This window comes from Xenopus tropicalis, chromosome 4, assembly GCF_000004195.4.
Source record: "Xenopus tropicalis strain Nigerian chromosome 4, UCB_Xtro_10.0, whole genome shotgun sequence".
Classification (NCBI taxonomy): Eukaryota; Metazoa; Chordata; class Amphibia; order Anura; family Pipidae; genus Xenopus; species Xenopus tropicalis.
In genome coordinates, this window is record NC_030680.2 from 152607034 (window position 1) to 152624634 (window position 17601).

Genomic DNA, 17601 nt, shown 5'->3' on the forward strand with positions numbered 1-17601 from the left:
CAAGGAAAGTCACCCATAGGGCTCAATGGCAGCTCCAACCCGGCCCAAGGAAAGTCTCCCATAGGGCTCAATGGCACTCTGCAGCTCCAACCCGGCCCAAGGAAAGTCTCCCATAGGGCTCAATGGCACTCTGCAGCTCCAACCTGGCCCAAGGAAAGTCTCCCATAGGGCTCAATGGCAGCTCCAACCCGGCCCAAGGAAAGTCACCCATAGGGCTCAATGGCAGCTCCAACCCGGCCCAAGGAAAGTCACCCATAGGGCTCAATGGCAGCTCCAACCCGGCCCAAGGAAAGTCTCCCATAGGGCTCTATGGCACAACCCCATAGCTGTAGGGAGAGACAAGAAGCCTAAGGCCATGCAGGCAGTGTGGGGGATTTAGGGGTTCTACTTATATAGAACAGTCTAACTGCACAGTAAAATGCCCCTGGCTGCCTAAGCTCCTCCCCAGCAGCCCACTGAGCACGTGCAGTGCCACTTTGGGGTAAACTTTGAAGGCCTGGATCATTACTGTTATGGGGCTGCTGCCCCTCTGGGCTGGCACAGTAAGTACAGTATATAAAATACAGAATTTATAGCCAGATTCATTTTGATTAGAGGACACGACAACCCATTCCAGTTAAAGTGCTTAGGGAAAACATAAAGGCAACATTACGTCTGTCAGTCATTGCGTGTGACTTTTAGATATTATTTAATGATTTAGCAGCCGGAATCATCTCTCCTACTGGGTCATCTGTGAGTAAATGCCGGCCCAGTAGGGAAGTACTGATACTGATACAGTGTATTGATCCTATAATGGGGCAGGAGGGCCAGCGATACCCAGAATACATTGCGCCATTATTGCTTTCTAATTAGGAAATGAGGTGGAAGCACCGGGGATCGCAATGAGTTAGAAATAATGTTCTGTGGAGGATTTTGTGCCCAAGCTCAGGTTAGTATTTCCTGTTAGCGCTTCTGTAGCAACGGTGTCGGTGTTATTGTGATCTTAGCAGCCGCCCAGTAGGGTTATCACCTGGCCAGTATTTGACCAATCACCAGCTATTTGTAATACCCTACAAACCCTTCCAAGACCCTCTCTGCTAAGGACTACTCCTTATAAGTACAGACCCACATATGCCCCGCCCCTTTCCACACCCCACCCATCTCCTACCCTGTGACATCATTGCCTGCCCCATTTTATGCCCTGCCCACTCCTCCGACCCAAAGGCCAGTATTACAGGAAACAAAGGGTGGAGCAGTGCCAGGCCAAGCTCACCCCAAACAATCCAGCTGACCATGTCCCCCCACCCCACACACACACATGCATGTACATTGATGAGTGGTAGGGGGCAAGGGCCTAGAATAGGGGTAGGTGACAGAAACATGGCTAGCACCTCCCCCTCCGCTGTTTTACCCTACTTACATGCCTCTCCTACCTACCCCTAACCCCGGGGCAAGAGAGCAAGTCACAGTCAGAAGCTGGGCAACCCTTACCCTGTCATATTCCTGTCAGCGGGTGTGTGTGTTTGTGTGTGTGTTTGTGTGTGTTTGTACAGGAATTCTGGCAAATAAAGAGCAATTTAACTGGCAGGAATTCTAATAAAGACAGAGAGTAAGGAAAAGTTTTCTGTGAGGAAGTACTTACCTACAGCAATCAAAGTACCTACAGCGAGTGAGAGAGTGAGGGAAGTACCTACAGCGAGTGAGAGAGGGAGGGAAGTACCTACAGCGAGTGAGAGAGGGAGGGAAGTACCTACAGCGAGTGAGAGAGGGAGGGAAGTACCAACAGCGAGTGAGAGAGGGAGGGAAGTACCTACAGCGAGTGAGAGAGGGAGGGAAGTACCTACAGCGAGTGAGAGAGGGAGGGAAGTACCTACAGCGAGTGAGAGAGGGAGGGAAGTACCAACAGCGAGTGAGAGAGTGAGGGAAGTACCTACAGCGAGTGAGAGAGTGAGGGAAGTACCTACAGCGAGTGAGAGAGGGAGGGAAGTACCTACAGCGAGTGAGAGAGTGAGGGAAGTACCTACAGCGAGTGAGAGAGTGAGGGAAGTACCTACAGCGAGTGAGAGAGGGAGGGAAGTACCTACAGCGAGTGAGAGAGGGAGGGAAGTACCTACAGCGAGTGAGAGAGTGAGGGAAGTACCTACAGCGAGTGAGAGAGGGAGGGAAGTACCTACAGCGAGTGAGAGAGGGAGGGAAGTACCTACAGCGAGTGAGAGAGGGAGGGAAGTACCTACAGCGAGTGAGAGAGGGAGGGAAGTACCTACAGCGAGTGAGAGAGGGAGGGAAGTACCTACAGCGAGTGAGAGAGTGAGGGAAGTACCTACAGCGAGTGAGAGAGGGAGGGAAGTACCTACAGCGAGTGAGAGAGTGAGGGAAGTACCTACAGCGAGTGAGAGAGTGAGGGAAGTACCTACAGCGAGTGAGAGAGGGAGGGAAGTACCTACAGCGAGTGAGAGAGGGAGGGAAGTACCTACAGCGAGTGAGAGAGGGAGGGAAGTACCTACAGCGAGTGAGAGAGGGAGGGAAGTACCAACAGCGAGTGAGAGAGTGAGGGAAGTACCTACAGCGAGTGAGAGAGTGAGGGAAGTACCTACAGCGAGTGAGAGAGGGAGGGAAGTACCTACAGCGAGTGAGAGAGTGAGGGAAGTACCTACAGCGAGTGAGAGAGTGAGGGAAGTACCTACAGCGAGTGAGAGAGGGAGGGAAGTACCTACAGCGAGTGAGAGAGGGAGGGAAGTACCTACAGCGAGTGAGAGAGTGAGGGAAGTACCTACAGCGAGTGAGAGAGTGAGGGAAGTACCTACAGCGAGTGAGAGAGGGAGGGAAGTACCTACAGCGAGTGAGAGAGGGAGGAAGTACCTACAGCGAGTGAGAGAGGGAGGGAAGTACCAACAGCGAGTGAGAGAGTGAGGGAAGTACCTACAGCGAGTGAGAGAGGGAGGGAAGTACCTACAGCGAGTGAGAGAGGGAGGGAAGTACCAACAGCGAGTGAGAGAGTGAGGGAAGTACCTACAGCGAGTGAGAGAGTGAGGGAAGTACCAACAGCGAGTGAGAGAGTGAGGGAAGTACCTACAGCGAGTGAGAGAGTGAGGGAAGTACCTACAGCGAGTGAGAGAGGGAGGGAAGTACCAACAGCGAGTGAGAGAGTGAGGGAAGTACCTACAGCGAGTGAGAGAGGGAGGGAAGTACCTACAGCGAGTGAGAGAGTGAGGGAAGTACCTACAGCGAGTGAGAGAGTGAGGGAAGTACCTACAGCGAGTGAGAGAGTGAGGGAAGTACCTACAGCGAGTGAGAGAGTGAGGGAAGTACCTACAGCGAGTGAGAGAGTGAGGGAAGTACCTACAGCGAGTGAGAGAGTTAGGGAAGTACCTACAGCGAGTGAGAGAGTGAGGGAAGTACCTACAGCGAGTGAGAGAGTGAGGGAACTACCTACAGCGAGTGAGAGAGTGAGGGAAGTACCTACAGCGAGTGAGAGAGTGAGGGAAGTACCTACAGCGAGTGAGAGAGGGAGGGAAGTACCTACAGCGAGTGAGAGAGGGAGGGAAGTACCAACAGCGAGTGAGAGAGTGAGGGAAGTACCTACAGCGAGTGAGAGAGGGAGGGAAGTACCTACAGCGAGTGAGAGAGGGAGGGAAGTACCAACAGCGAGTGAGAGAGTGAGGGAAGTACCTACAGCGAGTGAGAGAGTGAGGGAAGTACCAACAGCGAGTGAGAGAGTGAGGGAAGTACCTACAGCGAGTGAGAGAGTGAGGGAAGTACCTACAGCGAGTGAGAGAGGGAGGGAAGTACCAACAGCGAGTGAGAGAGTGAGGGAAGTACCTACAGCGAGTGAGAGAGGGAGGGAAGTACCTACAGCGAGTGAGAGAGTGAGGGAAGTACCTACAGCGAGTGAGAGAGTGAGGGAAGTACCTACAGCGAGTGAGAGAGTGAGGGAAGTACCTACAGCGAGTGAGAGAGTGAGGGAAGTACCTACAGCGAGTGAGAGAGTGAGGGAAGTACCTACAGCGAGTGAGAGAGTTAGGGAAGTACCTACAGCGAGTGAGAGAGTGAGGGAAGTACCTACAGCGAGTGAGAGAGTGAGGGAACTACCTACAGCGAGTGAGAGAGTGAGGGAAGTACCTACAGCGAGTGAGAGAGGGAGGGAAGTACCTACAGTGAGTGAGAGAGTGAGGGAAGTACCTACAGCGAGTGAGAGAGTGAGGGAAGTACCTACAGCGAGTGAGAGAGTGAGGGAAGTACCTACAGCGAGTGAGAGAGTGAGGGAAGTACCTACAGCGAGTGAGAGAGTGAGGGAAGTACCTACAGCGAGTGAGAGAGGGAGGGAAGTACCTACAGCGAGTGAGAGAGGGAGGGAAGTACCTACAGCGAGTGAGAGAGGGAGGGAAGTACCAACAGCGAGTGAGAGAGTGAGGGAAGTACCTACAGCGAGTGAGAGAGTGAGGGAAGTACCTACAGCGAGTGAGAGAGGGAGGGAAGTACCTACAGCGAGTGAGAGAGTGAGGGAAGTACCTACAGCGAGTGAGAGAGTGAGGGAAGTACCTACAGCGAGTGAGAGAGGGAGGGAAGTACCTACAGCGAGTGAGAGAGTGAGGGAAGTACCTACAGCGAGTGAGAGAGTGAGGGAAGTACCTACAGCGAGTGAGAGAGTGAGGGAAGTACCTACAGCGAGTGAGAGAGGGAGGGAAGTACCTACAGCGAGTGAGAGAGGGAGGGAAGTACCTACAGCGAGTGAGAGAGGGAGGGAAGTACCAACAGCGAGTGAGAGAGTGAGGGAAGTACCTACAGCGAGTGAGAGAGGGAGGAAGTACCTACAGCGAGTGAGAGAGGGAGGGAAGTACCAACAGCGAGTGAGAGAGTGAGGGGAAGTACCTACAGCGAGTGAGAGAGTGAGGGAAGTACCAACAGCGAGTGAGAGAGTGAGGGAAGTACCTACAGCGAGTGAGAGAGTGAGGAAGTACCTACAGCGAGTGAGAGAGGGAGGGAAGTACCAACAGCGAGTGAGAGAGTGAGGGAAGTACCTACAGCGAGTGAGAGAGGGAGGGAAGTACCTACAGCGAGTGAGAGAGTGAGGGAAGTACCTACAGCGAGTGAGAGAGTGAGGGAAGTACCTACAGCGAGTGAGAGAGTGAGGGAAGTACCTACAGCGAGTGAGAGAGTGAGGGAAGTACCTACAGCGAGTGAGAGAGTGAGGGAAGTACCTACAGCGAGTGAGAGAGTTAGGGAAGTACCTACAGCGAGTGAGAGAGTGAGGGAAGTACCTACAGCGAGTGAGAGAGTGAGGGAACTACCTACAGCGAGTGAGAGAGTGAGGGAAGTACCTACAGCGAGTGAGAGAGGGAGGGAAGTACCTACAGCGAGTGAGAGAGTGAGGGAAGTACCTACAGCGAGTGAGAGAGTGAGGGAAGTACCTACAGCGAGTGAGAGAGTGAGGGAAGTACCTACAGCGAGTGAGAGAGTGAGGGAAGTACCTACAGCGAGTGAGAGAGTGAGGGAAGTACCTACAGCGAGTGAGAGAGTGAGGGAAGTACCCTACAGCGAGTGAGAGAGTGAGGGAAGTACCTACAGCGAGTGAGAGAGTGAGGGAAGTACCTACAGCGAGTGAGAGAGTGAGGGAAGTACCTACAGCGAGTGAGAGAGGGAGGGAAGTACCTACAGCGAGTGAGAGAGTGAGGGAAGTACCTACAGCGAGTGAGAGAGGGAGGGAAGTACCTACAGCGAGTGAGGGAAGTACCTACAGCGAGTGAGAGAGTGAGGGAAGTACCTACAGCGAGTGAGAGAGTGAGGGAAGTACCTACAGCGAGTGAGAGAGTGAGGGAAGTACCTACAGCGAGTGAGAGAGTGAGGGAAAGTACCTACAGCGAAGTGAGAGAGTGAGGGAAGTACCTACAGCGAGTGAGAGAGTGAGGGAAGTACCTACAGCGAGTGAGAGAGTGAGGGAAGTACCTACAGCGAGTGAGAGAGTGAGGGAAGTACCTACAGCGAGTGAGAGAGTGAGGGAAGTACCTACAGCGAGTGAGAGAGTGAGGGAAGTACCTACAGCGAGTGAGAGAGTGAGGGAAGTACCTACAGCGAGTGAGGGAAGTACCTACAGCGAGTGAGAGAGTGAGGGAAGTACCTACAGCGAGTGAGAGAGGGAGGGAAGTACCTACAGCGAGTGAGAGAGGGAGGGAAGTACCTACAGCGAGTGAGAGAGTGAGGGAAGTACCTACAGCGAGTGAGAGAGTGAGGGAAGTACCTACAGCGAGTGAGAGAGTGAGGGAAGTACCTACAGCGAGTGAGAGAGTGAGGGAAGTACCTACAGCGAGTGAGGGAAGTACCTACAGCGAGTGAGAGAGTGAGGGAAGTACCTACAGCGAGTGAGAGAGGGAGGGAAGTACCTACAGCGAGTGAGAGAGTGAGGGAAGTACCTACAGCGAGTGAGAGAGTGAGGGAAGTACCTACAGCGAGTGAGAGAGGGAGGGAAGTACCTACAGCGAGTGAGAGAGTGAGGGAAGTACCTACAGCGAGTGAGAGAGGGAGGGAAGTACCTACAGCGAGTGAGAGAGTGAGGGAAGTACCTACAGCGAGTGAGAGAGTGAGGGAAGTACCAACAGCGAGTGAGGGAAGTACCTACAGCGAGTGAGAGAGTGAGGGAAGTACCTACAGCGAGTGAGAGAGTGAGGGAAAGCTCCCTGTATAGTAGAAATATACAGCAATTACATCCCATGCAGTAAGACACATAAGGACGGAATCCCTGGATTCTACATTAAAAATTGACATCTTTGTTTTGCTCTATTAATTCTGCAGCTACAACCAAACCACGTGCCTCGCGCTGCCCTTTCTGGCTCTGTGATTGGCTCGTTTAAGGCTGCTGGGACGTTTCATAACTGTATTCTGCTCACGAGACAAGTGAATTAACTTTTGGGAACTGGGAAAGATATTTCCCTTTCGTTCCATTCTGACACAGTAGTTGGGGGTGAGACGGCACAGTGAGGGGCGAGGGGCCGGGAGCAGTAGCCATTGGCTTATATATCATTTCAGTCCCTTGGGCACAAACACTGCCGCCTTTAATGTTTCACACAGCGGATTCGCTGCCAACGAGGTTGTTACAGACCCTCCAACCCCCCAGTCATTATTCTCTGTGTTCCTGTTGCTTATTCACTGCTAATTATGTTACTGCACCCGCAGTCCCAGCTTCCCTCACACTCTATTAGCGGGATTAGCGGCCCAACCCGACGGCTAATGATACACAAGGTGTGGCTTCCCTCACCCAATATACAGCTCTGTCTATTGATTTCCACTCGTTACTCGTTCTCTCGTATCAGTGTTACTTGACTCCTCTACTGCAAGAAACCTTATTTATACTCATTTCTCTTTCATATGTGTCTGTCAAACTGTAATGTGAATAATCAACTTGTGTCCCTTGATCTCATTATCTCTATATATACAATATCTGTTGTCATCAGTCTCTTCACAGAGAATAAAGGCGTATAGTAGTACCTCCAAGGGCAAGAGCAACACAGAATACTGAGTGCATTGTGCCTGAGTCTGAGCTTTCAGCCAGCGCTACACATTAGAACTGCTTTCAGCTAACCTATTGTTTCTCCTACTCCCATGTAACTGGAGGAGTCCCAAGCCGGACTTGGATTTCTTACTATTGAGTGCTATTCTGATACCTACTGGGAGCTGCTATCTTGCTCCCTTCCCATTGTTCTGCTGATCGGCTGCTGGGGGTGAGGGGGGGGGCATATCACTCCAACTTGCAGCGCAGCAGTAAAGTGTGCCTGAGTCTGAGCTTTCAGCCAGCGCTACACATTAGAACTGCTCTCAGCTAACCTATTGTTTCTCCTACTCCCATGTAACTGGAGGAGTCGATTATTAACACAAGTTCAGTCGGGTTTTTTGAACGGACTCACTCATACTGTCAGATTGGTTTTGGCTGCTCTTTAAGTCTAATAAACCTCCCCTGAATTGGCCTTTTCTCTGACTTGACTCTCCCTCAGTCCCTTCCTCTTTTATTGGTCTTAAACCCCCACTTGTTTTGACTTGGTTTAGGCAATCATGACCCACTGCTACCTACCTTTGCCTATACCTATAATCATTGCAGTCAGTGATACAACAAATTGGGAACAAAGTGAAACAACTCTACAGATATTAAGACCAATTATCCTTACAATGGAGTATGGGAAATTGCCCAGGAACACTTGAAAAAGGGGCAGAGTCTCCCCAGTACCTATAATTTTATATATTGTCTGTCTATTCCTGTATCTGTATTAATTACACTGTACATCCGCCAGGCAGATGTATGGATAGTGATACAGATACAGTACATGAGTGATACTCAGAGTTCCCTGTATAACTCAGCCTGCAGCCTTGTGCCTTTATATGGGGGGCACAGAACCCCTCAGTGACTGCTAATATCCTTATCATTTACAGTAGGGGGTACATTATCCCTTATAATACATGAGTGATACTCAGAGTTCCCTGTATAACTCAGCCTGCAGCCTTGTGCCTTTATATGGGGGGCACAGAACCCCTCAGTGACTGCTAATATCCTTATCATTTACAGTAGGGGGTACATTATCCCTTATAATACATGAGTGATACTCAGAGTTCCCTGTATAACTCAGCCTGCAGCCTTGTGCCTTTATATGGGGGGCACAGAACCCCTCAGTGACTGCTAATATCCTTATCATTTACAGTAGGGGGTACATTATCCCTTATAATACATGAGTGATACTCAGAGTTCCCTGTATAACTCAGCCTGCAGCCTTGTGCCTTTATATGGGGGGCACAGAACCCCTCAGTGACTGCTAATATCCTTATCATTTACAGTAGGGGGTACATTATCCCTTATAATACATGAGTGATACTCAGAGTTCCCTGTATAACTCAGCCTGCAGCCTTGTGCCTTTATATGGGGGGCACAGAACCCCTCAGTGACTGCTAATATCCTTATCATTTACAGTAGGGGGTACATTATCCCTTATAATACATGAGTGATACTCAGAGTTCCCTGTATAACTCAGCCTGCAGCCTTGTGCCTTTATATGGGGGGCACAGAACCCCTCAGTGACTGCTAATATCCTTATCATTTACAGTAGGGGGTACATTATCCCTTATAATACATGAGTGATACTCAGAGTTCCCTGTATAACTCAGCCTGCAGCCTTGTGCCTTTATATGGGGGGCACAGAACCCCTCAGTGACTGCTAATATCCTTATCATTTACAGTAGGGGGTACATTATCCCTAATAATACAGGAGTGATACTCAGAGTTCCCTGTATAACTCAGCCTGCAGCCTTGTGCCTTTATATGGGGGGCACAGAACCCCTCAGTGACTGCTAATATCCTTATCATTTACAGTAGGGGGTACATTATCCCTTATAATACATGAGTGATACTCAGAGTTCCCTGTATAACTCAGCCTGCAGCCTTGTGCCTTTATATGGGGGGCACAGAACCCCTCAGTGACTGCTAATATCCTTATCATTTACAGTAGGGGGTACATTATCCCTTATAATACAGGAGTGATACTCAGAGTTCCCTGTATAACTCAGCCTGCAGCCTTGTGCCTTTATATGGGGGGCACAGAACCCCTCAGTGACTGCTAATATCCTTATCATTTACAGTAGGGGGTACATTATCCCTAATAATACAGGAGTGATACTCAGAGTTCCCTGTATAACTCAGCCTGCAGCCTTGTGCCTTTATATGGGGGGCACAGAACCCCTCAGTGACTGCTAATATCCTTATCATTTACAGTAGGGGGTACATTATCCCTTATAATACATGAGTGATACTCAGAGTTCCCTGTATAACTCAGCCTGCAGCCTTGTGCCTTTATATGGGGGGCACAGAACCCCTCAGTGACTGCTAATATCCTTATCATTTACAGTAGGGGGTACATTATCCCTTATAATACAGGAGTGATACTCAGAGTTCCCTGTATAACTCAGCCTGCAGCCTTGTGCCTTTATATGGGGGGCACAGAACCCCTCAGTGACTGCTAATATCCTTATCATTTACAGTAGGGGGTACATTATCCCTTATAATACAGGAGTGATACTTAGAGTTCCCTGTATAACTCAGCCTGCAGCCTTGTGCCTTTATATGGGGGGCACAGAACCCCTCAGTGACTGCTAATATCCTTATCATTTACAGTAGGGGGTACATTATCCCTTATAATACAGGAGTGATACTCAGAGTTCCCTGTATAACTCAGCCTGCAGCCTTGTGCCTTTATATGGGGGGCACAGAACCCCTCAGTGACTGCTAATATCCTTATCATTTACAGTAGGGGGTACATTATCCCTTTTAATACTGTAGCACACACACATTTAAGTAGATATTCCAAATACTACATTATCAAGAATATAGGTGATTGATAGCGATAATAAGAGTGAAAATGAAAAAACATTAATACTAATTATTATCATATTGCATAATTATATTTTGCGGTTCTTAGTTCATAACTATACATAGTGGGGCAGTAGGTAGCATTGCTGCTTTGCTTTGATTCCCACCAGGGCACTCTCAGCAAGGAGTCTGTATGCTCTCCTGTCCTTCTGCTTGGGTTCCCTCCAGGTACTCAGGTTTCTTCCCACACTCCAAAAACATCGGGGGAAGTTAATTGGCTCCTGGTAAAATTGGCCCGTGTGCTACAGAAACCCTACTATCGTTTATTCAGGCTGGGAAACAGAGAAAAGACACAGGTTACATAGCAGATAACAGATACGTCCTATAGAATACAATGGTGTTTTACCAGTCTTATCTGTTTTATTATTACAGAGAAAAGGGAATCATTTAACCATGAAATAAACCCAATAGGGCTGTTCTGCCCCAATAAGGGGTAATTATATCTTAGTTGGGATCAAGTACAGGTACTGTTTTATTATTACAGAGAAAAGGGAATCATTTAACCATTAAATAAACCCAATAGGGCTGTTCTGCCCCAATAAGGGGTAATTATATCTTAGTTGGGATCAAGTACAGGTACTGTTTTATTATTACAGAGAAAAGGGAATCATTTAACCATGAAATAAACCCAATAGGGCTGTTCTGCCCCAATAAGGGGTAATTATATCTTAGTTGGGATCAAGTACAGGTACTGTTTTATTATTACAGAGAAAAGGGAATCATTTAACCATGAAATAAACCCAATAGGGCTGTTCTGCCCCAATAAGGGGTAATTATATCTTAGTTGGGATCAAGTACAGGTACTGTTTTATTATTATTACAGAGAAAAGGGAATCATTTAAAAAAATTTGAATTATTTGCTTATAATGGAGTCTATGGGAGATGGTCTTTCCATAATTCGGAACTTTCTGGATAACGGGTTTCCGGATAAGGAATCCCATGCCTGTAACATGTCAGGATCACTTTAAATTGTATGTATGTGTGTATGTGTGGGGGGGGGGGGAGGGGGGGGAGTTGCATAGATGTAGATAGACTAATAGAAATCATATAATTATATAGCACTGGCATTTACTGCTCGTACAGAGGCTTCATTACTCACAGCTCCTGTCCCAGTGGAATTTAACTTCTAATTTTCCTATCACAGTCACAATCAACACACACACTGGGGCCAAAAGCCAATTAGACTGTCACTTATGCGGTTGGTCTGTTGGTAGAGTTGTCACCTGGCTGCTACTGATCCCAAAGTTATTCATAGGGAAAAAGGATAAACATATAGGAAAGCTGCCATTTGTTGGCAACCGGATCTACTGACGGCAGGGAAACCCATGCAGACTCCGCCCTCATCCCGACTGGATTTATAAACCTGCCCAATTGATATCTGGCTGATTTTTGGGCAGATATGGGTCAAGTAGGCCCCTCTGAGGTCCCCATACATGGGCCAATAAGCTTTCAAGGTCCATCGCCAGCTTTTATCCGCCCATGTATGCCCGCCCTTGGCATTTATTTTCCGTACAGAGACTCACCACAACAGAATTGGACAGATACTTAGATACATATAGATGAAATAGTTAAATATAGACATAGATAGATAGATAGATGATAATTATGAAAATGCATTAGATAGATTGATAGATGATGATGATGATGATGATGATGATAGATAGATAGATAGATAGATAGATAGATAGATAGATAGATGATAGATAGATAGATAGATAGATAGATAGATAGATAGATAGATAGATGATAGATAGATGATAGATAGATAGATAGATGATAGATGATGAAAGATGATAGATAGATAGATAGATAGATAGATAGTAGATAGGTAGACAGATAGATAGATAATATATAGATGATGATGATAGATAGATAGATGATAGATAGATAGATAGTAGATAGGTAGATGATAATTATGATAGATAGATAGATAGATAGTAGATAGGTAGATGATAATTATGAAAATGCATTAGATAGATTGATAGATGATGATGATGATGATGATGATGATAGATAGATAGATAGATAGATAGATAGATAGATAGATAGATAGATGATAGATAGATAGATGATAGATAGATAGATAGATAGATGATAGATAGATGAAAGATGATAGATAGATAGACAGATAGATAGATAGATAGATAGATAGATAGATAGATAGATAGATAGATGATAGATAGATAGATGATAGATAGATAGATAGATAGATAGATAGATAGATAGATAGATAGATAGATAGATAGATAGATGAAAGATGATAGATAGATAGATAGATAGATAGATGATAGATAGATGATAGATAGATGCAAGATGTTAGATAGATAGATAGATGATGAAAGATGATAGATAGATAGATAGATAGATAGATAGATGATGAAAGATAGATAGATAGATAGATAGATAGATGATAGATGATGATGATGATGATAATGATGATGATAGATAGATAGAAAGATAGATAGTAGATAGGTAGACAGATAGATAATAGATAGATGATGATGATGATAGATAGATAGATAGATGATAGGTAGATAGATAGACAGACAGATAGATAGATAGATAGATGATAGATGGATAGATAGATAGATAGATAGACAGATAGATAGATAATAGATAGATGATGATGATGATAGATAGATAGATAGATAGATAGATAGTAGATAGGTAGACAGATAGATAGATAATAGGTAGATGATGATGATAGATAGATAGATAGATAGATAGATAGATAGATGGATAGGTAGGTAGATAGATAGATAGAGAGACAGATGATAGATAGATAGATAGATAGTAGATAGGTAGACAGATAGATAGATAATAGGTAGATGATGATGATAGATAGATAGATAGATAGATAGATAGATGGATAGGTAGGTAGAAAGATAGATAGATAGATCCTTATGTACTTAATGAAACAAGATGACAGTTAGGAAATGCATCGGATGAATATAGGTTATTCCCCCTCTGGCCGGATATTTACATTTATTCCATTTATCTTTGTGCCCCTGATATGTTCCTGGTGAGTATCGGCTACAGGGATAATAATAAATGTGAATGTGTCGGATTGTGTAGCCGTTCCTGATCCTGCGGGAGTTAAACATGGGGACTAATAACCTGCGGCTTCATTGCCACTCGAGTCGGCACCGGGCGCTGCCATGTGAATTGCTGGCATAACGTATAAATATAGCAAATGAGCACTTGTGCCTGACATGCTTGTCATACGGAACAATTAAAGGGGTTGGTCGGCTGTTTAACCGGTGACTACCTTAAATGTGAGGCTGAGAAGCCAGCGAGGGATGGCTAGTCTGTAAGGGGGAGGTGGCGGGGGGTGGGAGGCAGGAGGGGGCTGCAGCTATCAGATCCCCCTAGCGAACAGACAACACTCGCAAATTATCCATTTCATGGGTAACAGGGAAAGGCACATTATTCCAAGCCACCACTGATATCCTTACAGGCAAGTACAGTAGGGTAAGCCGTCTGTGTGTCTTTGTTCCACTGCCAGTCTATAGCTTCATTGTATGGGCTCATTGTATGGGCTCAATCAGCTGATCCAATGCAACAGGACCGGACATTTCATCTCAATCATCCCATTAAGCCTTATAGCCCATTGGCATTGCTATAGGAACTCCACCATGTGATGTACACAGCGTTGTAGTAAAGAGATAATGAGCCTCTAGCAGCTCGGCTTGGAATACCAAGGTGTACGGCTACACCTAGGCATGAATTCATGGATTCTGTATATGAGTATATTGGGGGGGAGCTTTAGGGTATTAGCCCCCTTGGGATCCAAGTCAGCCAGCAGAAGGTCAAGTCTTGTAGGGTTAATAAAGAATTCCTGGCCAGATGGGAATCTCAGGGCTCTCAGAGGCAGCAGGTATTGGGAATAACCGTGCGATTCTCTCCCCAGGTACAAGGAACAATGACTGCCGAAAAGACTCTCCCAGTCATCAATGGGAAACCTGAAGATGCTTTGGACTCCGAGGCTCCGGGTTCTACTCTGGGGCACAGTAACGACAAGAAAGTGAATGAGAGGGGCCACTGGAACAACAAGGTGGAATTTGTGCTGTCGGTGGCCGGGGAGATCATTGGGCTCGGGAACGTGTGGCGCTTCCCCTATCTCTGCTACAAGAATGGAGGAGGTGAGATTCCCACTTGGCTTGTTGGATAATCTAACAAGTGCCGTAGATGTTACATTTTACTCATGTTTCTTTGTGTGATTCTTGTAAAGTCTCATTACTGGTGCTTTCAGCATTTGCCCATTGTGTCAGAACAGAATATAATCATTCAATATCAATTCTGTCGAAAAATTATTATATTTATTATAATACATTGAGGCGGTATTTTTCTTAATTCCGTTTCTTTGCGTTTACAAAACTCCCATTTGAGTTATGGCTCGAAAACCCTAATGTGTGGTATTGATTTAATGCAAAAAACCCAAATGTAAAAAATCTGCCATGAAAAAGTTTCTACAGGTCAGTGGGGGCTGCCATAGGCAAAGTCAAGCCGTATTCTAAAACTCGAGTTTTTCGAGCAGAGATATAATCAATTTTGTATTCTAACAAGTTTTCTTTATTAATAAATAAGCGAGCATTCCATAATGGAGTTTACTGTATATACTCGAGTATAAGCCTAGTTTTTCGGCATCCAAAATGTGCTGAAAAAGTCATCCTCGGCTTATACTTGAGTTGGGTGCCATGGGTCCCTCCAGACTAGCACCCTCTCTCCTTTGTGTGCAAATTAGGCCCCCCACAACCAAACCCTCCAGTGCCTGTTGTTTTTGTAAACCCTCTTCTCTGCTTACAGAGCTAGTTTACTGTTTTTCTTTGAAATAAATATTTAAAAACATATACCCCACTGATGCTTCAATTAATGTAATTTTATTGGTATTTATTTTGATTATTGAAACTTAGCAATAGAGGCTGCATTTCCCACCCTAGGCTTATACTCGAGTCGATACGTTTTTCCAGTTTTCTTAGGTAAAATTAGGTACCTCGGCTTATATTCCGATCGGCTTATACTCGAGTATATACGGTATTCGATTTAGAAAAACAAATTCACAAACTCGAAAATTGATAAATAAGCCCATAATTGTGGAGACTCTGCCTAGAATCATTTGTAGTGTCTTATAAACATTTCTAGAAACATAAATAAGCCCCCATTGATGGTGTTGGTATAATGCATTGGCAGCAACGTGCCCAGTTTGGCAAACTCTGAGCCGCAATGATCTCTCTGTTTGGCACAATTAGACTGAGCCCGGGCCCCTAAGCGCAGCCCTAACCCCGTGCCATACGCAGAGCTGAGCAAATCCCTTCAATAAAATTGAATTGGATTGGGGAAACAATTTGATTTGACACGGCCTTCCTGCAGATTGTTAAATGGTCACTAATGGAATTCATTTAGGAGAATTGGTTCATTCATCCAGATATTGGTTATTTCTTTTATCCTGGTTCCTTGGAATCTACAGGTAGTAAAAACATTGATAAGTAGATAAGTGTATGGACATTGGGGTTGGCTGCTGATTGGGGTTACAAAGGGCTGTGGGATATGGGTTACAAGGCAGCGATTGTACGTCTCAGTCTCGTGATATTACTATGGGGGAGAGTTGTTTTTAATTGATAGCAAATTCAATGCTGATATGGATTGTGAGTGAGTATGGATACCTGTGTCAGATACGATATTCAGCTTCTGTGTAACAGTCTGAGAGTTTAGGAACCAGATCTCCCTCTAATATATCAGAAGTACAGGTATGGGATCCCTTATCCAGAAACCCGTTATCCAAAAAGCTCTGAATTACAGAAAGCCCATCTCCCATAGACTCCATTATAAGCAAATAATTCTTATTTTTAAAAATTATTTCTTTTTTCTCTGTAGAAATAAAACAGTACCTGTACTTGATCCCAACTAAGATATAATTACCTCTTATTGGGGCAGAACAGCCCTATTGGGTTTATTTAATGGTTAAATGATTCCCTTTTCTCTGTAATAATAAAACAGTACCTGTACTTGATCCCAACTAAGATATAATTACCCCTTATTGGGGCAGAACAGCCCTATTGGGTTTATTTAATGGTTAAATGATTCCCTTTTCTCTGTAATAATAAAACAGTACCTGTACTTGATCCCAACTAAGATATAATTACCCCTTATTGGGGCAGAACAGCCCTATTGGGTTTATTTAATGGTTAAATGATTCCCTTTTCTCTGTAATAATAAAACAGTACCTGTACTTGATCCCAACTAAGATATAATTACCCCTTATTGGGGGCAGAACAGTCCTATTGGGTTTATTTAATGGTTAAATGATTCCCTTTTCTCTGTAATAATAAAACAGTACCTGTACTTGATCCCAACTAAGATATAATTACCCCTTATTGGGGCAGAACAGCCCTATTGGGTTTATTTAATGGTTAAATGATTCCCTTTTCTCTGTAATAATAAAACAGTACCTGTACTTGATCCCAACTAAGATATAAATAATCCTTATTGGATGCAAAACAATCCTATTGGGTTTAATTAACGTTTTATTGACTTTTTAGTAGACTTAAAGTATGAAGATCCAAATTATGGAAAGACCCCTTATCCAGCATACCCTTGGTCCCGAGCATTCTGGGTAACGGGTCCTATACCTGTACAAGTTGGTTCAACCTACATTTAATCTACCTGACAAACTGGTGACCAGTGACCCATAATATAACTCAAGCCTAACGTGCAATGGGACTAATTGTAACCAATTATCCAGCTCTTTATATTTTAGCAGCAGATTTTACCTATAAGTCATCTGGAGCCTCCCATTTGTAGGATGATGGATATTTATTTATACAGACACACTGTACATAAATACTGGGAATATCTACATTGCTGCACAGTCCCTGAGGGTGCGAGTGGCATTTGGATATATCATTTCCCTCTATTTATAGACTCTTTCTCCCTGGGTTTCAGGATCTTAACATGGGACTAAAATAGATTAACATCAAAAATTATTCACTTGATCCTTTTTCTTCTGCCTTTTCTAAACTTCATAGAAACAAACCCAGGCCCGGATTTGTGGCGAGGCCATATAGGCCCAGGCCTAGGGCGGCATAAATTTAGGGGTAGCATGCCGCCTACCTGCATGTACATTTTGCTCTCATACGGAGCACTGGGAACGGGGCGCGCAATCGGGTAGGAGAAGGGTGAGCACCCTATAGTGAAATCTGGCGCTGAACAAACTCCCTAATATA

General features: G+C 45.4%; 1 protein-coding gene across 3 annotated transcripts in view; it reads left to right on the top strand.

Moving 5' to 3' along the window:
• The window catches only part of LOC100497766 (sodium- and chloride-dependent GABA transporter 3), a 119942-nt gene that overhangs the window by 10826 nt on the left and 91515 nt on the right, over positions 1 to 17601 (top strand). Inside the window, exons 1-2 of one of the 3 annotated variants that reach the window (XM_031901297.1) lie at positions 13733 to 13835; positions 14289 to 14520. In XM_031901297.1, the coding sequence (XP_031757157.1) occupies positions 14301 to 14520 (220 nt within the window). In that variant the 5' untranslated portion in view covers positions 13733 to 13835; positions 14289 to 14300. Of the gene's footprint in view, positions 1 to 13732; positions 13850 to 14288; positions 14521 to 17601 lie in introns of those variants that run through there. The other 2 variants (XM_031901298.1, XM_031901299.1) reach the window with 2 other exon arrangements.